Here is a 24,480-nt window from a genome sequence, read left to right as displayed (position 1 = left end):
ATGAAAAATGTCGTCTTAGTTTTTCTAAGGGATCTATATTCTCTGAAATCTAAATTATCAAAATAATTTTTTGGTAAATGATTATACGATATATGTCAAACATTTTATCAGAAAAAATATTTTAAATTATAAAGTAGAAACTTGAATAATTTTTCTTGTGGAAAAAGTTTTCTGCTAATGTTGATAAACATATGTCTGCTAGCATTAAGATTTTTGTACTGCCAATACACGTTGGGTTTTATATTTAAAGAATTTCTTTAAAATGTTCTTTTTTTACCTCGTATACCAATAACGCAATATTTGCTATCAGGAATTTAGGTACATTAAAAAATCATATTATAAAGCATTTGAATTAACAAAGGTTATGCTAATATTTTTACCATTTAAGTTTATTTAATATTTAAAAAAATATCACAACCCTCCAAGTTGTAGCTACTTTTCCTGGACATATGATTTGAAGAATATGATGTGATGTAATGTCATATAAGGAAATTTTAATATTCATTAGAAAAATGTTATTTTTGCATATATGAAACATTTTAATGTGTTTGATGGCTAAAAAGAAAGATAATTAAAATTTATTTCATATTATATAGTTTAAATTACATAAGATAACCTAGAAATAGTAAAAAGGCCCCTTTCTTTTTTTGTCACAAAAGAGAAATTAACAAAGATTTTTATTAAAAGACACCTTAGTGTAAAAATTTAAAAGTTTAAATATGGTCACAAAAAGATTCAATTAGTTTATTAAATGTTTCATTTTCATCAAATAATGATTAAACTCTATTACAAAGAATAAAGTGTTAAAAGATGTTCTTGTTTAAATTTTAAGTAACTTAAAATGCATTTTAATACCTTTTAATGATTTATTTTTTAAAACATCATTTTATTAAATGTTATTGATTTTTAAAATTATATATTAGAATGTTTTTAAATTTTGTTAACATTTTGTTTTAATTGTAGAAAATTGGTAATTCTAAACATTCAAAAAATGATTTCATTAAATTTTCATCACTCAAATTGAATGTTTGATGAAATTTTCAGCTGATAATTAAAAAAATCGTTTAAGTTTTATTATATTTTACTTTGAATTGTTTTAAAAATATATTATTGTCAAAAAAGGAGAAGTTATCCTCAAAAAAAGTCCTAAAACATGAAAATTTACACTTGTAATGAGATTTTTTGCTTTCAGGCTAATTTTAAGTAGTTATTGATATTTTTTGTAAAAATGATTTTATATAAAAAGTTTTCAAACTCGATTTAAGTAGTGGTGCAAAAAAAGGTTGCAAACGTTTTGCAATTTTCTTGCCAAAAAAATTTTCTCGGATTTTAAAAATAGCAAAGGGTGTTATTAGACGTACTTATAGATACAATTGCTAAGTCAATTTGGCCAAACACTAAAATAAAGTTTTTACATCTGAGGGTGGAACAGTGAGCATAGCAGATTTTTTTTCAGATGCATATAAATAAGCTGAATGGACATTTGAATGTCAGTTGCACATGGCTTGTGGTGCAGAACTGTGATTCTGTTCACCAGACTAATGAGGCTTATTTCTCCACTTACCCTCCCTCCCACCCCTCCCTTCCTTCCTGTCCAACATAATAATATTTTACAGAAAAAAATTATTTTGTTGTTGGGGGGGAGGGGGGATGCCAAAATTTTAAAATAGAGGAAATTACCAAGGAAACACCCAAATATGCCTTTTTTTGGTATTTTCCTTGAAATATAAAGATATCTTAAAACTAATTGATTGGGCTTGTAAAGGAACCATTCGAGTATCTTTGGTCGAAAAAGGTCTGATTTGTGAGCATTTTTGACCAAGTTGTGGCCAAATAATAATGAAACATATAAAAAGGTAGCACACTTTAAATACTCAGTCATTTATAGTAAAAGTAGCTTATATAAGTTGAAGTGAAGAAAAAGGAGGAGTAATAATTGATCCCTTCCTTCCTGTATGCAGTTTATGAAAAAAATTAAGATTTGACTAATATAAGCCAAATAAGCAATGTTTTTCATTGATTACCTGTAAGTAATTTATCAAAAATAGCATAATTTGTTATATAAGCCAATTAATAATAATTTTCATTGATTGCTTATATGTAACTAGCGGCTTCGCCCCTAGCCTCTAAGGGCTTTGCCCCAAGAGATAATAAAAAAAATATAGTACTACTGGTGCTGCTTATAGTCTAATGTGTTCCCAAGAAAATTATTTTTTTTAGGGGGGGGGGAATTTTCATTTTTGGGGGGGTTGGGGGTGTCCCAACCCCCAAGAAAATAGCTTTAAACCACGCAAGAAATACCATGCTTTAACTGCTGAAAGACTGCCACAAGTTGACCCAATACTCCAAATTTGAAGTCTTCAGCTTCTATAACAAAAAAGTTCTAGGCATTTTAAAATGACATTTTATGTACTATGAAAATTTTGAAAGAATTTCAGTGCTAATGTTAGAAATTTTGAAATTGAACTACGTGACCTGGAAACAAAATTATAAGCTTAATTTTGTCATAAATTTAGGTTGCCAGTAACTAATTATATTTTTACAATAAAAATACCCATTTTTATAGTCACAATCATTAAAAAAAATTAAGTCTAACTCGCGTTATACCAAGCAATAGCCAATCAGAAAGCTGAATCAGCTAAGCAACCAAACACAGCTGAGCTTGTATTAGCTTACCCCTTTGTTTCCTCTATGATTTTGGTTTACAAATGCAATTTAGATCGAATTTTTTTCATAGATTTTGACTATGAAATTTGGTGTTTTTATTTTAAAAATATAATCAGTTACCAGCAATCTAAGTTTCTGACAAAGATAAAGTTATAATTTTGTGTCTAGGCAACATAATTTAATATTGTTTTTTTTAAACTTTCAAAATTTTCATTGTACATAACATGTTATTTTGAAATGCCTAGAACTTTTTTGTTATTGAAGCTAAAGATTTTAAATTTGGGGTATTGGGTCTAATTGTGGCAGTTTTTTAGCAGTTAGAGCATGGTATTTCTTGCAGGCGCCCTTTAAGGGTACTTTTAGGGTCTCAAAGTTGGACAAAATAGTAGGTGTTAAAGATCGACCTACATAAAAATTGGTAAGACCTAGAACTAATCCGTAAAAACCTTTTTAACTAAGAATTGTCCATACTTTTCAAATCGGTTGAGAGCTTTACACGCCCCACCCGAAGGCGTGTTAGGTTAGAAAAAACCCCCCGTGGAAACGGTTTACACAGGATGTACCCGGACCTTATGGTGGTTTCAGAACATACTTTCCCTAAATTGAATTAGTAGCTTCCCATAGTAGAAAATTTTAAAATTACTTTTGGTGATCAAATTTTACTTTTATTTTTAGAGTACCTTCACCTAACCTCCTTTATTGTCTTATTTTGTCTTTCATGTTCATCATGTAAATTCCTTCACATTACGGTTGAATTGACAGATATTGGAGCTTTCTAAAAAGGTCTCTAACAATTTTCTAGCTCTAATACTTTTTGAGATATCTTATTTCAAAGTATTGCTGTAAAATCATCTTTTACACAACAAAAAGGTGAAATATAAAATTAGATATTTTAGAGAAAATTATAACTATCTTCATATAAATCTCTCTAACATTGCTTCAAATTGACCAAATTGGATAGTTAAGGTGCCTAAAACTATCTACATTCAATGAACAATCCAAATACATACTTTTTAAGACTTTATAAGTTGACAGGAGGATGCTAAAATGTAATATCAAAGAAACAAATGTGATTTAATTTTAATTAAAAATCACTTGTAAGACATTTTTTTTAATGTAAAAGGTGTTTTAAGGAACAAGAAACTCATATCTAATAATGATTTAATATTTTTAAACATCTCAGTACTAGTTTAGAGTAACTAATGGTGTATATTAACAAAAAAATTGTTGCCTAAGAATAAATTGTTTCTTTTATTATATGTGAGACTATCCATGAAAGTATTTTAATTACTATGTTTACTTAGTTAAGGTAGCAAAAAACTAATTTTGTTTCATGAGGTTGTAAAGAATTTAAAAGGCCAATCAACTATTCTTAGATAAAAATTACTAGAATTAGTAAATTACATTTGTAAACTGTTGGAAATACTTACAATTCTAAGCAATTTTTGGTTTATTTACAATGATTATGTCTATTTTTAAAAGATATGTTTCTATTTGTTTAAAATATCAGATGATTGTGTTTTATTGGCTTTCTAATTACAAAGTGACAACTTTATACACTATAACTTACCTTAAAATCCTTGCTAGAGTCTATTAAATATTAATTTATTTAAAAAAAACAGGAATTTTTTTTTCTTTAGTATTTTTAAAAATCACTTCAGCTTACTCCTATTGGCTTATATAGTCTTTGTAAGTATGAATTTCGATTGTCCATTGAATGTAGAAAGTATTAGGTACCTTAACTGTCCTATTTGGTCAATTTGGAGCGATACTAGAAAGATTTATATGAAGATAGTTATAATTTTCTCTAAAATATCTAATTTTATGTTTCACCTTTTGGTTGTGTAAAAGTTGATTTTACAGCAAAACTTTGAAATAAGGTATCTCAAAAAGTCTTAGAGCTAGAAAATTGTTAGAGACCTTTTTAGAAAGCTCCAATATCTGTCAATTCAACCATAATGTGAAGGAATTTACATGATGAACATGAAAGACAAAATAAGACAATAAAGGAGGTTAGGTTAAGGTACTCTAAAAATAAAAGTAAAATTTGATCACCAAAAGTAATTTTAAAATTTTCTACTATGGGAAGCTACTAATTCAATTTAGGGAAAGCATGTTCTGAAACCACCATGAGGTCCCGGTACATCCTGTGTAAACTGTTTCCACGGGGGGTTTTTTCTAACCTAACACGCCTTCGGGTGGGGTGTGTTTAAAATAGAGTTAATATCTTTTTTAAAATGTCCAGAGTTGGTGGCGGGGTATTTTCAGGTAATTTTGAAAAAAAATTTAAATTTGATTTTTAAGGTCCATTTTCAGGTTTTCAAAAATTCAATCTGGTCTTTTTAAGAATTAGGCCAAAAAGTGGGTAGGACAGTGGATTTTTATGAAAATATTTTATTTTTAAAGAAAATTTTTGCAAAAAAAAATAAAATTTCCCATCTTTAAAAAAATGATTTTTGACATAGAAGGAATAGTCTAATCCTTGTGAAATTTTTTGTGGATAATCCCTCTACCCTAACCTAATTATGTTTGATTGACTGTTTTTCATTGATTTTTTTAGATTGAAAAAAACGTTATTGGTTTAGCCCCCCTGTGGGGTATTAATCAGTAACGACTTTAAGTCCAATTATATCAAACTTCTAAAATCCTAGGAAAACCTGATAGTCTTTTCCGTAAGCTTTCTAACATTCCTGGTTTCATTAGAAAATATTAAACTGTGTTTAACCTATTTTTAAATGGGGTGTCAAAAATATACTAGGACTCCTATAGAATCAGACTGCAGAGCCCAAATTTGAATTAAGTCCCCAATAAACTTTTTTGGGGGGATTTAAAAATTATTTTTTAATGTTGCTCTGGTCATTTTGACTAGAGCAAAAGGTCTTTTTTACTCGGGGTAATATTGTGGCATTTGGAACAATTTATATATAATTCACTTTATATTGATACAATAAAAAAACATAACTCTGTTCAATGGAAATATTTTTTTTTCTAAAACAATTAATTTCATTGAAAAATCTAACATATACAATAAAACATATAATTCTAAAGTCTGAACCAATAAAAAGTCTTCTTTCATTTCAATTCTTTACATTTCAAAAAAGAGTGTTTTCACAAAGTGACTCATTTCCAATGTAGTTAAATAATTTTCATTTAATCAAAATGAAAAGAATGAAAACCATACACATGAAACATACATACTTTAAAAAATATTTTAAAAAATAAGTTTGAATAATCCTATATTATATCATATTTGTATAAGTGACAAAAATAAATTTGTTGTATTGCATAAACATTTGTTGTCATCTTACATTATTAATAATATATTTAACCCTTTACAGCTGATTTTTATGTGTTTTAAATAAGTGATAGAAAACAAACATGATAATGTTAATTCATTGATATATTGTAAAGAATTAACTTTTTAATGAATTAATTTAGATGAAATCAAAAGACCTAATTTTACTCTATACCAGAATACAATATTTATGAAGCAAAACATTCTAAAAGCTATGAATTTTAACCAAATAAAAAAAGAGCTTTTGCTCTGATCACAAAGGACCACAGCAACAGTAAAAATTAATTTTTAATTCAAATTTAGGCTCTGCAGTTTGATTCTAATGGTGTCATAGTATATATTTGATATATGTTTTAAAAATAGGTTAAAAACAGTTTAATATTTTCCCTATTTTCTTTCTTCAAAAACTGAAAAAATTACCAGTTTAGTTCGCCCTCACCCTAATGCAAGAAAATTTAACTCTTTCATTTTGTACAAAAAGAACTTTTGATTAATTGTTTATAAGAAATTAATGAAAGTTTTTGTTTATTAGGCTTTTATACCAAATCATGCCATTTGTTGATAAATTACTTTCAAGCAATCAATCAAAATTTTTGCTATTGTCCAAATCATGGTAATTTTACGAAAAAATACTCATAATCAATCAATAAAAACTATTGCTTATTTGGCTCATATACCAAATCATTCTATATTATGATAAAATACTTTTAAGTAATCAATTTGATTGATTAGCCATAGTTTTGTATAGTTTTGACCTGGAGTAGGCGGAGACACTTTTCCATAGAAATAGGGCTATCAAGCTCCATGTTCAAGCACATTTTGACTTGACTTGCTATCTCATAAGATCTACTCTTACCTTACCCTTGCCGAATATGGCCCAAATTAGTCCCAAATTAAGTCATGGTAATGAATGGCGCTCTCCAAAGAGGAGCTTGGGTTAAAGGTAGTACTGTAAGTAAGTGACTATTGGGTATCCAAACTTACTCAATAATCCCCATCTTACACAACCAGGGGATGATGAAAGATTAATGTTGCGAATGAGAAATTAGAGTCAACCTATAGAGAATTGAACTTGAACTCTCACCAATTTAGCTCAGTGTGCTACCACTAAGCATGACACCCCTACTAAGTAATCAATGAAAATTATTTGACTTATATATATATACAAAATCAGGCCTCCAGGTGGTCTCTCTACAGGTAAAAATGAAAAAAAAATTTTTTTTTAAGAGTTAGAAGTCAGCTTATGAGACAAAATATGTATGTTTTTTCTTCAAATATGTGAATAACAACAAAAAAGAAGCATATTTTGTTTTATAAGTTAACCTTTAACCCTTCAAAAAAAAATCTTATTTTTAATTTTTATCTGTACAGAGACCACCTGGAGGCCTGAAGCTCCGGAACCTGGAGGCCTATCCAAAAAATCTTAAATCTGGGGGAAATTCATCATATAAGAATGATTTTATTCCTAATAACCTATCCACTCAGTCCAAAGATAAAGCCTATACACCAGGTTTACGCAAATGTGTCAGAACTCCCCCCCCCCCCCCCCTTATTACTCCTCCTTCTTTTTCTTCACTTCAACTGATACAAGCAACTTTTACTTTAAATGTCCATTTATTTACTCCATCCACTTTTAACTCACAAATCAGACCAAATTGTTCAGTAATTGATCAGTAATTTACCACAAAAATGCACAATTAGATCAGCAACTAACCTTTAAGTGCTTACTTACACGGTGAGAGATTACTAGGGAAATATTAAGATGAAATAATTTGAACAAAAAAATTACAAATATATACAATTGAATTAATTAATAAACAACTTTCTTAAAATAATTTTCATTACTCATTTGATACACTTTTAAAAGTATTTTTTTTAATAAACAAAACATCTTTTATAAAAGGCTCTTTGTATGTTTTGTTTACTTAATTAAGAATATACAACAATGTTTAAATTATGTATAAAATCTATGCTATTTTTCACAATTGACATAATTTTAAAATAGTATGGTACATTTCTATTATGTCGATGTTAAAAAAGTAATGGAAGATTACAGAAACATAGATATTAAAAATGTAAACCATGATTCTAGTTTCGCCTCTATTGAAAGTGGAATCTTACATTTCAAAAATCGTATCAGCGTTGAAGATATCTTCACCAAGAGAGGCAAAAGTGGAATCTTACATTTCAAAAATAGTATTGGCGTTGAAGATATCTTCACCAAGAGAGGGGAAAGTGGAAGGGTAGATAACAGTTTTAGAGGGTCCAAACCATAATCATAGATTATGTTTCTGCTTCTATAAAAATGTATTCAACTCCCTAACTGTTAAAGTTGTTAATGTTTTAATTGGAGTTTTCAACTTAAGGAGCTAAAATTTATTACAAATTGACATTCAGCTCTAAAATGAAAACTTATACAGGCATTAAAAATTGGATTTTACTACCCTTATCCCTAAGCTTTATATAATAAGCAACTCTAGACTGAATGTAATCATCCTTGTTTATAGGTCAACAGTATTTGAAGCCATGTTTTCCCACAGCGGGATGATCGAGGCCCAGAGCTCCATAGTGAATATTCAGGATCTGGAGGCAGACATTGTGCAGGACATGGTCAAATATATCTACAGTGGTCGGGTTAGTTATTTTTTTAGCACATGATATTAGGGCAATTTGAAGAAAAAAAAGATAATTAGAATAATATTACCTATCGCTGCTATTTTGCGTGTTGCTTTGCGATAATAATACGAATGGAAGAAAGCTTTGGCAATTAAGCAGGTGCAATTATTTAGTTTGGAAATAGAGGTTAGTTATTTTATGAATGTTTTTTTACAATTTTGTAAATCTTTCCATTTTTTAAGTATGCAATGCAGTTTATATTTTATTACAATTTTAAAACTTTTGTTTCAGTATAATTAAGACCTCTTTATCTTCAGCCCAAACATTTATGGAAATCCAATAACTGAGTCAAATCTATTTTGTCTTCTTTCCCCACAAATATTTGTAGTTTTTGCCAGCCTTGATTGATTATTACGCAAGTTGATAAACTTGGCATCACTCTTGTCCTTGATTAAATAAAGAGATTGTTTTAATGAAAGAATAGTTGGATAGTTGGGCAACATCCTTCTCATGCAATTTGGGCCATTTTATACACCCACCCACCCTATCTGGAATATTGCAAAAATTAAAAATTGATATAATAAGAAGTCTTGTTCTGAAGTTTCCTTATGGGAGGCCCTTAAAGATCTCTTTTTCGGAGGATAAGGGGATGGGGAGGGCTTTTTTTACCCATCCCCCCTGTTATATTGGAAAGCATAAGAGATATTAAAACAAACTTAAAAGAAAAGATTTAAGATAATTTCCACCCAGGCACCGTTATTTACTGTTAAAAACGGCGATAACTACAAAACTAAAGTAAAATAAAAGAGTTCAGAGGATAAATTTTGGTAAAGTTCTTGAAAATAAATATTTTGGAAGAGGGAGAGGGGGGGATCTAGCGGTCAACTTTAATAGGGAAATATTGGTATAGTTGGCATATTCTTGAATAGAAATATATTAGGAGGGAGAGGGGTTTCTAGGGGCCGGGTCAACCTATAATAGGGAAATATTGGTATAGTTGGCATATTCTTGAATAGAAATATATTAGGAGGGAGAGGGGGTTCTAGGGGCCGGGTCAACTTATAATAGGGAAATATTGGTATAGTTGGCATATTCTTGAATAGAAATGCATTTATCAGATGAAAAACTGCATCATAGTCCTTACTAATCCACACAATGGTAATATTTGTCTAAATCTGGAAATTACTATATTAAAGTAAAAGAATAGAGTGGGCATGGGCTATATGTAACTCTTCCCTCAGGGCTGGAATACTGTCCCGATGTTGTATTGAGTATTTTCAGTGAGCTAATAGCGTCGGAAATATAAACACAGCTACATAAGTACAAAAAGCAATTTAGTAGGGCAGGGCAGGTCTATGTATATTGTATAAACCGAAAAAAATGATTTAGATAAACTTACGAATTTCCTTGATTTAAAGATTATTCTTAACCTTTTCTTCCAAACTAAATAAATGAAATTTCTCTTTTCTGTAATTGAATACCCACTAACAAAACATAAAAACAGGAAATGCTTTAATTCATCGAAGAATAAACTAGTTATAAAATTCGTTTAAATGCATTATTTTTTCTCTAAAATCATCTTTCATCTAAAGGAATTTAATTGAAACTCTATGAAATTACCACAGTGATTTATCTACCTCTATCAAATTGGCAGAAAGTTTTACCATCTAATCATTGGAACATTTTAGGCATTGTTTCATATATATATACTCTGCACAGGACAGTGGGCGCCATTTTTAACTATAATTTTAGGCATTGTTATGTATATATACTCTGCACAGGACATTGAGCTTCATTTTTATCTATAATTTTAGGCATTGTTTTATATGTATATATACTCTGCACAGGACAGTGGGCGCCATTTTTATCTATAATTTTAGGCATTGTTTCATATGTATATATACTCTGCACAGGACAGTGGGCGCCATTTTTATCTACAATTTTAGGCATTGTTTCACATGTATATATACTCTGCACAGGACAGTGGGCGCAATTTTTATCTATAATTTGCCAACATTAGAGTAAAACACTAGAAAGTGTTAAATAACTGTATCTCTCCATCGCAACCGCCTTGTGCAACCTTTCTATTGGGTCATTGAAAATCAACCAATGGTGTCGTTTATATTAACACTGCCAAGTAGCATAAAATAATTTAGAAGCAGATGAAAGAGGTCTTTGAAAAATAAAGGGAGGTAGTTGTCTATAGATCTATTTTGCCAACCACAGCTAAATACATCATATATATATTAAAAGAAATTAATCTTCGATTATGCTAATTAAATAGGTATAGTAGTTTAATATTTTACCACAAGAGTGCATTTAGCAGTAATTAAAAGTTTTACCAGTAGGTTCATGTTGCATTGTATTACAGACAATTTTCCACGAATATTAAAATAAATTCAAAGAATTAATACCAGTTTTGTTAGCACGAGCCTTCGGCCTCTCGGGTCTAACAAAATTGGTTTTAATTATAAAACTTCTTAATTTAAACTGTCTTTAATTCAGTTCAGGCGCGTCTCTCTTTTGGACTGTGGAGTCCAGAGAATACGGCCACCCTGCTCCTCCATGAATTTCTTTTTTTGGCAAGTGCTTCAGCTTCTCCCCATGTTAATTCCAAATTAAAGAGGTCCTTTTCAGTGCTCCGCCTCCAGGTCATTTTTGGTTGTCCCCGTTTACGTTTACCAGTGGTGGGGTTCCATTTTAAGCACTTTTTTGGAAACCTATTTTGTTCCATTCTAAGCACATGTCCTAGCCACCTTAGTCTTTTAAATTTCACTTCTGCTTCAATACTATTGCACTTGGTCTTAGCATACAGCTCAATGTTTGATATTTTGTTTGGCCAGAATATTTTGCAAATTCTTCTTAGGCAGCTATTGTGAAATGCATTAAGTTGATTTGTTTCAGTTTTCACAGTTCTCCAGCATTCAGCTCCATAAAAAAGAACTGATTTCACATTGCTGTTGTAAAGTCTGATTTTTGTTTTCAGAGCAAGTTTCTTTGAATTCCAAACGTTGTGTAGACTGTTGAAAGCAACCCTAGCCTTATCAATCCTGGTTTTAATATCAGCTTTTGAGCCATTTTCACTGCTGATAACACTCCCCAAATAGGTGAATTTGTTGCTTTGTTTCAATTGTTCACCATTTATTGTTATAGTTTGATCAGGGTTTGTAGGTATATTCATAATTTCAGTCTTCTTGACATTAACAAAGAGCCCGACTTGTCCTGCATATTTGACTAGTCTATCTGTCTTAGCTTGTAGATGTTTAATTGTTTCTGAAATCAGTGCCAGGTCATCAGCAAAGTCCAGATCTTCTAGGTGTCCTAGTATGCCCAGCTGGAGACCACGTTTTTTGTCCTCTGTGGTTTTCTTCATCACCCAGTCAATGACCAATATAAATAGAATAGGTGATAAAATGCATCCCTGTCTAACTCCAGTGCTTATTTTAAAGAAATCAGATGTCTTATTGTTTCCAACTGAAACACAGGCTTGAAAGTTGTCATGAAATTTAGTTATCATAATTATCATCTTTTCAGGTATACCATAACTTCTTAGTATTTTCCAGAGTGTTTGTCTGTGTATGGAGTCAAAGGCCTTAGAGAAATCAACAAAATTTACATGGAGTGGCTTGTTAAATTCAACACATTGTTCAATAACTGTCCTAAGGGTGAAAATTTGGTCAACACAGCCTCTTCCAGCACGGAATCCAGCTTGTTCTTCTCTTAGTTTATTGTCAATTTTCTCATCAATTCTGTTTAAAATAACTTTACATAGGACCTTGCTTGGGATAGAAAGCAGCATAATTCCTCTCCAATTATCACAATTGTTCAAATCTCCCTTCTTAGGTAGTTTTATGATTATACCTTTAGACCAGTCAGTTAGTATCTTTTCTTGTCTCCAAATTTTATCAAAGAGATCAGTCAGAGTCCTAGCAGAAAGATCTATGTCTGCCTTAAGCATTTCGGCAGTTATCAAGTCAGGTCCAGGTGCTTTGTCATTCTTTAGACTATGTATAGCAGCTTTAACTTCTTGAATAGTTGGTGGTCTTGTGTCTATGTCTATTTCATGTCCTGGTTCTGGTTCAGCAGTAAAGGTTCAGGTCTGTTCAACACTTCTTCAAAATGCGATTTCCACCTTTTAGCAACTTCTTTTTCTGTAGTGAGTAATTTACCATCTTTAGCCTTGATAGTTTCACCACTCTTGTTGTTATATTTGCCACTTAATTGCTTGGTTATGTTGTATACTGTTTTCATGTTACCGAAGTCAGCTGCTCTCTGGGCCTTTTCAGCCATATTGTCAATGTAATCTCTCTTGTCTTTCCTTGTGCGCTTTTTGACTTCTTTGTCTTTAGCAGTATATTCAGCTCTTAAATTGCCCATGTCAGCCAAATGTTGAGCATTATGAATTTTGTTTTTAAGCTTCTTTCTCTCTTCTATTTTGTTCCATGTTTCTTCAGAGATCCAGTCCTTTTTCTCTGGTTTCTTGTGTCCTAGGATTTCCTTAGCAGTAGATTGAAAGTTTTCTTTAATTGAAGTCCATGTGATCTCAGTCTCGTCATTTAGGTCCTCTAAGACTTGAAATCTATTTCTGAGTTTTAAGACAAATTCATTCTTTATCACTGGGTCCTTTAATCTTGAAGAATCATATTGTCTACCAATCTCACTCTTTTTATCATGGCCAGTACGCTTCAGCTTTAATCTAATCTTACTGACAACTAGTTCATGGTCACTGAATATGTCGGCTCCTCTATAGCTCCTACAGTCTTGCATTGACTTGACCCATTTTCTATTGATCATAATATGGTCAATCATGTTTCTTGTTTGTCCATCAGGTGTTGTCCAGGTATATTTGTGAATGTTTTTGTGTTGGAATAATGTACCTCCTACGACCATATCATTATTTAAACAGAAATCAAGTAAAAGTTCTCCATTTTCATTTCTTGTACCTATGCCAAAGTGTCCCATTGCATTTTCCACTCCAGTCCTGTCAGTTCCTACTTTAGCATTCATATCTCCAAGAACTAGACACATGTCATGTTTGGGTACTGAGTTTCTGATTGATTGCAGTTGATCATAGAACTCTTGTTTTACTTCTTCACTTTTGTCATTTGTTGGGGCATAGCATTGGATAAGGGTCAACTTGCAGTGCCTTGATTGGAATCTAGCCTTAATTATTCTGTCTGATATAGGTTTCCAGTCTATTAGTGAATTGACATGTCGTTTTTGAATAATTATAGCAACCCCATACATATGTTGACTTTCATGACCAGAATAAAGTATTAGGTGGCCATCTTTGGTTGTGGTTTGTCCTTGTCCTGTCCATCTACATTCTGCAATTCCAAGTATTCCGATATTGTAACTTGTCATTTCTTTAACTACTTGGGCTGTTTTAGTTGACTCATACATTGTTCTAACATTCCAGGTTCCTATCTTACAGCTTTGCTTAGAACTTATTGGTCCTGTCATCAAGTTGATAGCTTCCTTTCGGATTTCACCATCATCTTTCATATTCTCAGTAAACTGAGCATCAGTTCCAACAGTTCTTGTTTCATGCACACCTCTGGCTGTGTTAAAGCCATAAGTGTTTGAGGTCTTGAGGTGTTTAACTGTCTTTAATACGAGGCGATAAATAACTATTCTTAAATATTTTATTAACAGAACAATTTTGCATATGTGCATTGTGCAAGCAAATAAATTTACAATTTGTCTAAATAATGATTAACTAATTTTATTATGTTCAGGTGAGTGGAATCCCAACAAAAGCTGACCGTCTCCTATCTGCAGCTGAGAAATATGATTTGAGGTAGGCCTTTCCCTTTATTTGCTTGATTCATAGATCTCGGGGGATAAGACAATGGACGATTAATTGATTATATACACACTAAATTATGATAAACAAAATTAGCCCTGCTGTAGATTAAAATTATTGATGGAAAAGTTTATGTATTTACAGTTTGTTTCTCCCAATATTTAATAAGAGACGCCAACGTTTATAAGCCAACGAGTGAAAGAAGGTGTTTTTAAAACTTTGGGGACCAGAATATTTATATAATTTTTATGTTAATACAAGATTGAACTAATTCTTATAATATATGATGTTGTTCTTAATGTATCCTTGTTTTTGCTGCGCTACTTATAGATAAACTTATCCTTGTAATTTTATTGGAAGATTGGTGAAATTGATGCCATTATCATGTGATGAACCTTTGTGTTTTCATATTATATAACCAGATCATTATTGGAAATAGATCTTTCTTACATAGATATTTGGTTTTCTTTATTTCTGTTCTTCCAAAAATTTCCACATGTCTGTCTGTCTGTCCATAAGTTACTATAAAGGACAATCGGGAATAGTCCCTTTCGTGGCAACGCCTCTTAAGGGGCGATTCGTCGTATTTTTAAAATGGCTTTTGATAGGTTATTTACGGTTAAGTTAGGTTATATTGGGTTAAGTGATTGACCCACAGGGTTAGGCAATTGGCCCCGCAGGGGCTAGAAATAGAAGAAAAGCTACTGAGAAAAAAACGAAGAATCGCTCCTTAAGGACCGTTGCCAAAAAAAAGATGTATTAAAATTCCCTGTTTCTTATTCTAATGACCAATAGATATCTAATCTAAATCAGCTTTGTAAAATCAATAAAAAATACCTAGATAAATATTATTTTTTAGGGATTTGAAAACTATGTGTGAAACGGCATTATGCGATAACATCAATACAGAGAATGTTTTAGGTAAATATCCATTTATACAGAAGCATTGCTAGTTAATATCATAGCGTTCAAAATAACGTTCTGTAGTCGAATTGAACAAGAACGATAATATACAAAGTATCTTGACAAATAATATTGATTTATAAACCTCCTGGCTCACAAGCAAAAAATCCTGTAATTTTATCTTTGTACTTTCATATGTGTTTTATATAATTTTATGTGGAAGTCAGCAAAACACAAATCAGTATAAATTGCAAAATAGTTTCACCACTTTAATGCATGGTTGTATATTTACCAACCAAGAACACTTTTTTTCCTTTTCTTTCTCCAATTTATATTATAACAAGGATAACAACATCTCTAAGTAGAGAAGCTCTGATGAATAAAACCATTTAGCTAACAAACAAAGTAAGTCAAACAAAGAAACAGGCATAAAGCCAGCTATTTTTTAAAGTAAGTCATATTATCTTGTAGAAATAAAATGAATCATAGCATTACCGACCGATAGACTGCTGAAACATTGTATAAAGTGGATGCTCAGAGTTCATAGGAGGACTTCCGGTTGGTGGGGGGGGGGGGGGGGGGGTGCTAATTATGGAAAATATATATAACTGTGCTACAATGTTTATGAACATAACTATTAAACGAACAAAAAGAATACCTTAAGATTAAATAACAATATAAGTTTTCTGTTATATACACGTTGCTATTTAATTATATTAAATATACCTTTGTAGAAATTAATGCGGACTTTTGATTGAATCATTAATTCAGTCAAAGCATTGAAGAACATTTCTATATATATTTGTTACCTTTCTTTGCCGTGTACTGTACGTTTTTTTCTTATTTGATTTTGTTTTCTTGCAATAAAATCAATTTTTAGATTGATTTTTCGTGTGGTGATGCCTTCATCTTATTGTAGGAGTTAAGCTTTTCTTTATTCACAACTATTTCTGTTTGCATTTAATTCAAACCTCTTTTTTAACATCCTTTAAGTACCCCAAAATATTTGTTTGTGTAGCCATTGTTTCTTAGTGTTTGGACCGAAGAAGTCATGGAGAGAGAGTACCCCAAAATATATACATGACTTAAAGGAAGCTTCCCATCCCCTCCCCCTCCCAAAAAAAGTTTTAATGCTTTAGAACATTAGTTTTAAGAAGACAGTTATTTAGGTGTATGTGATATAATATTTAAAAATGCCATTTCTCTTTTGGACGGGAGGGGGGTTTATCTATTCTTAATAAAAATTAGCTCAATTCTGCGCAATAAGCTTGCCGGTAAAGCAAAACCAATTCGGTACAAACATCTACCATATTTTTCGGTACGAAAGACAGAACTATAGGACACCACTTTCACCTGTTGTACTTAGGACAGTTATAACTCTTCTTTGAGAAACACTTTAAACAAGTCATTTTCGAGGTAATTGGCTACAGACGATATGATATATATTAAAGAATAGGCTTTCCCTTTATTATTGAGTGTACGGACAGTTCTCCTTGTTATATCTATTGAAATGCAGTCGTAACTCAATATTTTCTACCCATATTTGAACAAGATTTGATTTGTACTAGAGGAAAAGGAACGCTTATATAACAGATATAAAATATTTTCCCCATGAATCTACTTACAATCTCTATGTACCCACTAAGTTTTTGGTCATTCAGTAGAAAATTCTATTGTGAACATTTATAAAAGCTGAGGGTAATTGCCATTGTCATTTTTGTAGAAAAAAGTTAAATGTAACGCTATCAAACGCGTTCTCAAGGTCTAAAGAATATAAATTAGGCACTATGTTCCAGCGAGTGACAAAAAATCGTTTTTTACATTTTGGAAAATACAATTTTAAACAATTGATTAGTAATATACACAAGTTTTTGGAAATAAAGCTGAAAGGATTAGCTTTTACTATGAAAAATAAGAATTTTATGTGCAATTATACCAGAGGTATGGAATTAAGTTCCTTTTCATCATTGTATTGTTTAAGATAGAAAATGCTTCCTTTCAAGTAAATTGAAAATAAAATGAAAGTCTTTCATATAAGAGATTTATAGGGATTAGACAATGGCCGAGAAATTAATGTACATTCCCAATGCTAATACACAAAATTGCCCCTTTTATGTTATTACAATTAGTGATTGAAACGTTTGGACACTCAACTAATAAACCAACCAATCAAAATTCAATAATAGTACCACAAATTGTTATGCCCACAAATAAGAAAACGCTATTTTGTGAATTTGGGGACTATTATAATTAACAGCCCATTGTCCCCTCCCTCCCTAAATATACACACAGAAAATAAATAAGAAATAGGCTCATCTGTATGTAAACTTTAGATTAGAAATATCAAAATAAACCCTGAACAACTTTATTATGCAATCTACATTTTCCTGAATATTTTGTCTATGGTAGTTCATAAGTGTACAGCTTTACAGTATATTGTTTATATTTGGTAAAGCAACATTTATGATAAAAGAAAAAGATGCTTTTTAGAGTAAAATGCTTGTATATCAATCAAAATCTAAATTTTTAGATTTTTTACTGAACAACTTTATTATGCAAATCCAAAGAAAATCAATGGAAAAACGTTTATTTTGCACTTTTCTCCTCTTTAAAAGATTGATTCTGATAAAATAACAATTTTTTAAGGGATTTATGCATTAAATATTATGAAAAACAGTATAAGGTAGAAATTAATGAATTTTCTAAAATAGAAGTATTAGAAAAAAAGAAATTTGATCCTTATCACTTTAGAGGACAGCTGCTGACCTCCAGTCTAATGGATGTAGCTTAATACATGTTATTGATTAAAATTACCCTTAAAAGTATACAAAAATGTTTTTTTATTGTATTAAAAAAATAAATTTTAAAATCTTGATTTTGAGGATGATGACCTTTCAGATGCTTCTCTTGGGTGTGATGGTGAGCAAAATGTTATCTAAGTACATGCCCATTACAACAACTTGTCTATTAACCTATGTGCCATTTTTTGTAGTCATAGTAGCCTCCAATGGAGCCTCCCGACAAGAAATATAACCATCTTATAAAAACTACAGTTTTTACCTTATGATTTGAAGTAATTAAAATTGCATTTTTTTCCTTTTTTAATATTGCTTGACTGGAGACTGCTATGACTACAAAAACTGGACAATAGTTCAATATATAAGTCGTCATCATGGGCATGCACTTTGATAACATTTGGCTCCCCATCACCACCAGTAGGAGCATCTTAAAGGCCATTGTCCTCAAAATCAAGATTAAAAATGGATTTTTTAAACACATCAAAAAATGTTTTTGTATACGTTTCAGGGTAATTTTTATCTTTAACATGTATTTAGCTTCATCCATAAGACTGGGGATCAGCAGCTGTCCCCTTGAGTGATAGGGTTCAAATTTCTTTTTTCCAAATATTTCTTATTTAGAAAAATCATTAATTTCTACCTTATACTGTTTTTCATAATATTTGATGCATATATTCCTTTAAAAAAATGTTATTTTATCAGAATCAATCTTAAAAAGATGAGAAAAGTGTAAAAAAAACGTTTTCCCATTAATTGTCTTTTCATTTGCATAATAAAGTTTTTCAGTAAAAAATCTAAAAATTTAGATTTTGATTGATATACAAGCATTTTACTCTAAAAAGAATCTTTTTCCTTTATCATACTTGTTGCTTTACCAAATAGAAACAATGTATTGTAAAGCTGTACACTTATGGACTACCATAGACATAATATCCAGGAAAATGTAGATTGCATAATAAAGTTGTTCAGGGTTTATATATTTCGGCGGCGGCGATCGGCGGGAAAACGGTGGCAAATTTTCATATAATTTCAGTAGGTCATACATGCTTGTTAGAAAAGCTTATGTTTAAAATTTGAAGTCTATAGGTCAAAAATTGCGGTCTCAAGAGCTGTTTAAAGACTTCTGAGGGATCAGGACCTGCAGGATCATACCTAAACCCTGAAATTGACTTAAACACTTAAATTTCATATTGGTATGTACTAGTATAGGATATTTTAGTATTTGGTAACTTAAAATGCTTAGTTTAAGGCAAACAAAATATTTTTACTCTTTACCTGTATGACCCTGCCAGGTTTGCTGGCATCTTGTGCCAGCCAGGATGGAGATATTAAAAATTTCGCCATTATATTGAAAGATATATGGATACTTATTGCTATTTAAATAAAATTTCATCAAAATTTTAAAATATACACTCTCTATGATTTTTTGTCATTTTTTGGCTTTTCTGGAACACGGTGTTATGGGATGTTTCACAAAGCAAAAAAAATTTTTGGTAGATTTAAAATGTTTTCTTTCAATATAGAAAAAAATAACAGGAGGGTATGTACAAATAAATTTTTTAAGGAGAAAAAATCCTAGAATGGCCGTTTTTTTATACAATTCAATATGTTGTGGATCTTGAGAAATATTGGTGTTTATTATTCATAGAGGTAGAAAAACTGATTATTTCTTCCTCTCCCTCAAACTCTATTTATTTCGGTCAATAAAAACAACATTCATATGCTTTTATAACAGAAAACAATGATAATGAGATCTGGGTTCTTTAAATATGATTTCGATTACAATTATAAAGGATAGAAAGTTACCAATATTTATTTCTATGCTTGATTACCTACTCATCTAATTAAAATGATGGTATCTTTTCATCTGTCCACCTATTCATATTGATTTTTAATTTAGCTCTGAAAGCAACTTAGCTATATTATACCTATTTATACATACATTTAACCAACTATGTTGTATAACCCATCAGTTAATTTACTAGTTTCTAGATTCTCTAATACTGACAAACCTTTCCAAACTTTTTCTTCTTTATCTCTAGGTATGTAATTGTTAATTTGTTAATATTTCAGTTTTAAAACTTGTTTTTGAGACGATTTCCATGAAGCATATAGATTGCGAATATTGGTATTCAGTCTTATATCTATGTGTTGATTTTATATATATATATAAATTAATCTGTTTTTATTTAGATTTGCTTGTACTGGCTGATCTTCATCAAGCAAATAACTTGAGAACTCTGGCATTGAAAGTTATTGTGGACAGCGGAAAAGAAATTGTTAGTCAGGTTAGTAAGATCATCTTTTTTTGATAATATTAATTTATCTATTTTACTAGCGGTAGAAACAAACTGACACCAAAAAAATGAGGTCCATATTAGCAACCTAAATATAAGACAAATTTTCCAATATATAATTTATTTATTTATGTATGTATCTAGACTGGATGGAGAGACAAACTGAAAGCCTATCCTGAAATAATGGCTGACATGTTTGAAGCTATGACTAGAGTTCCAAGTAAACGTCAACGATTTGCTTAAAATTTAGAAGAAAATTATATCTTTAAAACCTTTTAATAACATGTGTATTGTAATTCTACATACAATATAGATATTCTAAAAACTAAAAGAAATAGAAAATTAAAATTAAAAGTTTCGTTTAATAAAAAAAATCATCGCTTGTATGTTTTTGGAATGTATACTGTAAACTAATGTTTAATACTTTTTTTCATTAATCAAAAATGTTCCTAAAATAAGTAAACATCTTTTTCAAATTGCTTTAATTAACACTTGAATATTATGAACAGTTAAAAAATGTAAATTTTCCAAATACATTAATTAATTGAATTTATCTTATGATATTAATTTAGAATTTATGTAAAAATTAACAAATAAGTCAATCTGTTATGCTGTAAGTATTTACCTCTTATGGTTTCACCACATAATTACACTTTTTTTTAATTAATGCTTTTTTTTGGTAAGGTTATGTTAATTAAGGCTTGAAAATCCGCGACTTTTTACATTTTTGGATGGTCCAATTATCTCTTTGTGGGACAATACCATTAGAAGACAAACAGTATATCAAAAACGTTAAAAAAAATGGTAATCGTTCATAAAAATCATTAATTCCGTAAAAAAGCTTCCCTACTGTTAGACTTTTGTAATATTGTAAGAATCTTAAATTTCTATACAAACAGGGCTTGGTTGTTGTAGTTATAAAACGTCATGTTGTTTTTCCTGTTGATTTCGTGCGGCTGCCGAGCCCTGGTAATAATAGTTATTTCTCGCATCGTATTATAAACGGCTCTCCGCGGATTTAAAAATGTGCAATGATAAGATTAAAACCAGTTTTTTAGCCCCGAGCTGCCGAAGGCACCGGCTAAAAAAACTTGTTTTAATTTTATGATTGTACATTTTTATATTCGTAGAAAACTGTATATATTACGATGCTGGACATAGTTTTCTCGTATGGATGAGAACCGGTTATAATCCACCGGATTATAATCGGTTTTATATGAATACGAGAAAATATTTTCCATTATAATTAATTACTTTTGTTTATTAGTTTCCAAAAAAAAAAATATTTGTTTATTGTATTATTCTATTAATCTCGCTTATGCAATCTAAAAAAAATGTAAAATAGAATGGAGAAACATTTTTCACTAATTGTGCTAAAACCTTATAGTCTGTGAAAAAAGAAGACTACTTTTTTTTGGAAAGAATCAAATTTAGAAAATCTGCTGTTACCGTCAAAAACGTCTTCCCCCCACAGTAGTTTATACCATTTGTCCACATATGTAATTTTAGCAAAATTGGTGAAGAATGTCCTATCCTATTAAATTAAGGTATGTTTGTGTTTTGTTCCCTGTTTTCGTATGTTTTAAGAAAAAACCTGCGAAGCTGCTCTATTTATACTATGTCTATGGGAGAATAAAGTGGTACTTCCAGCTGGCTAAAATAACGATACCCGTCATCCATCCCTTTTTCTCCACTTTCTTTCCTCCTACTGGAGGAACAAACTGACCAATAAATGAAACATAAATTAACGACAAATTTTCCTCAGTGGTAATTTATTTTTAAAGTCTTATGCATAGGGGTGTAAAACCTTAAGGGCTGTAAAAAGGAGAAGGGTACTTTTGCAAATGTTATGTTTGAAGGGGATGTTGGCAACCCCCTACACCCCCCCCCCCCCCCCCCTTCTGCACGCCACTGAAAGATTAGGTAGTCAACAAAATGTTTCTTTTTAATTTTCATATTTTTTTCTGTAATGCTACGCTATTTATGATAAATTACAACATTGTAAATTACATTAAAGTACATTCTGAGCAAAATTATCCTTTTATTTGAATATTAAAGGCACATTTTTATTTTTAATACATTCAGATTTTTTTATTAAAAGTTAATTTATTACAAATTGATGTAAAAAAACTATAAAAAACATTGTAATAATAATCAATTGATATTTAAATGATAATAAGTAAATTGTGTTATTTTGAAAATTGTATGTCAAATAAGGAACTATTTTTTCCAATTATTTGAAAGATAATTTCTACCTATAATGTTATTATAACTTTACCTATGTTTAATCAAAAAATTAAAAAAAATATGTAAGTTAATGTAGGTACTATTTTTGCTGTTGAATAAGCTATACTAATATAAAAAGCACAAGTTTTGGATTAATATTAACATTCCTTTTTTTCTAAGTCATTGTAAAAATCAATTTAATTTTGACCATTTAAATGATCACTTCGTAGTGGTAAACAGTTAATTATATTGGTTAAAAAAAAATTTAAAAAAATACTAAAAACTCATAAATATCTAGTTACAATACTTGAAAATTCTTAACCAATAACTTTCCTAAAAATCCTAGTTATTAAATGTAATTTGATAAAAAATCAACAATATTAATGTATACTTAATGTACAGTTTATATTATGTACAAAGTATACATTACTATGATTGAATCCTGTAACCTATTAAAAACTAAAACCTAAACATTTCTTTTGGAATTGTGATACAAAATTTTTGGTCAATTGTATTTTATTTGTGTGAGTTGGAAAAAAATAAAATCATTGATATTTATTTTGAATTTTTAAAAGCGAAACCTTTGTGTGATTAGGGTAGGTCCGTACGTCCGTAACGGTTATCTCTTTTCACAACAATTTCTTTGTGATATAATTATCCTATATTTCTGATTTTTGAATTACTGGACAACAAATTACAATATTATAAGCAAAGCCTCTCTGTAAACAATTCCGAACAGTTTTGCAACAAATTTACGTCCAATTTGGCCAAAACTTAGACATTTATATTATTCTCATCAATTCTGACACTACCAGAGTTAGTGTTCTTTTGTCCTACTAAACTGCGAACCAAAAAAATAGGCAAATCTGAATTTGCAGAATAGCAGCTTTAATATTCATTTAGGATTATTTTACTGTAAATATAAAATGTAGATGCATCTTTTGGTTACAAGTTTCCACCGTTGATTTTTTATTAATCAGCACCAATGAAGCACAAGATCTCAAAAACAGCATTTTGGGTAAAAACTGGTGAACCAAAAAGATATGCAAATCCAAAACAAATCATTGGAAAAACAATTTTTTTGCACTTTTCTTCTGTTTTAAAGATTGATTCAGATAAATTCACAATTTTTTAAGGGATTTATGCATTAATTGTTATGAAATGTAGTATAAGGTAGAAATTAATGATTTTTTAAAATAAGAAATATTAGAAAAAAAGAAATTCGACCCCTATCACTTTAGAGGACAGTTGCTGACCTCCAGTCTTATGGATGAAGCTAAATACATATTAAAAATAATAATTACTCCTAAAAGTATACAAAAATGATTTTTAATTTGTTAAAAAAATCCATTTTAAAATCTTGATTTTTTGGATGATGGCCTTTAAGATGCTCCTATGGGTAGTGATGGTGAGCCAAACGTTATCAAAGTGCATGACCATTGCACTTTGATAACTTATATATTGAACTATGGTTTAAGTTTTGTATTCATAGCAGTCTCCAGCCAAGCAGTATTAAACAAAGAAAAAAATTGCAATTTTAATTACTCCAATGCATAAGGTAAATACTGTCGTTTTAGGAAGATGTTTATATTTCTTGTCGGCTGGCTCCAGTGGAGATTGCTGTGACTACAAAAAATGGTACATAGGTTGATAGACAAGTTGTTGTAATGGGCATCTACTTAGATAACATTTGGCTCACCATCATCACCAATAGGAGCATCTGAAAGGACATCATCCTCAAAATCAGGATTTTAAAATGTTTTTTTTAACACATTAAAAAGCATTTTTGTATACTTTTCAGGGTAATTTTTATCTTTAACATGTATTAGGCTACATCCATTAAACTGGAGGTCAGCAGCTGACCTCTAAAGT

General features: G+C 30.3%; 1 protein-coding gene across 4 annotated transcripts in view; it reads left to right on the top strand.

Annotated features, from left to right (window-relative positions):
- Nucleotides 1–23,166, top strand: part of LOC145314123 (speckle-type POZ protein B-like) — a 53,084-nt gene extending 29,918 nt beyond the window's left edge. For all 4 annotated transcript variants that reach the window (XM_080153916.1, XM_080153918.1, XM_080153915.1 and 1 more), the window contains 5 exons: nt 8,470–8,596; nt 14,317–14,378; nt 15,244–15,305; nt 20,279–20,373; nt 20,527–23,166. In XM_080153916.1, the coding sequence (XP_080010042.1) occupies nt 8,470–8,596; nt 14,317–14,378; nt 15,244–15,305; nt 20,279–20,373; nt 20,527–20,625 (445 nt within the window). In that variant the 3' untranslated portion in view covers nt 20,626–23,166. The remainder of the gene's footprint in view (nt 1–8,469; nt 8,597–14,316; nt 14,379–15,243; nt 15,306–20,278; nt 20,374–20,526) is intronic.
- Nucleotides 23,167–24,480: the final 1,314 nt, after the last annotated feature.

This window comes from Acartia tonsa, chromosome 3 (genome assembly GCF_053477335.1).
Source record: "Acartia tonsa isolate MP-2025a chromosome 3, ASM5347733v1, whole genome shotgun sequence".
NCBI classification, from domain to species: domain Eukaryota; kingdom Metazoa; phylum Arthropoda; class Copepoda; order Calanoida; family Acartiidae; genus Acartia; species Acartia tonsa.
This window is presented reverse-complemented; position numbering and strand designations above follow the sequence as displayed.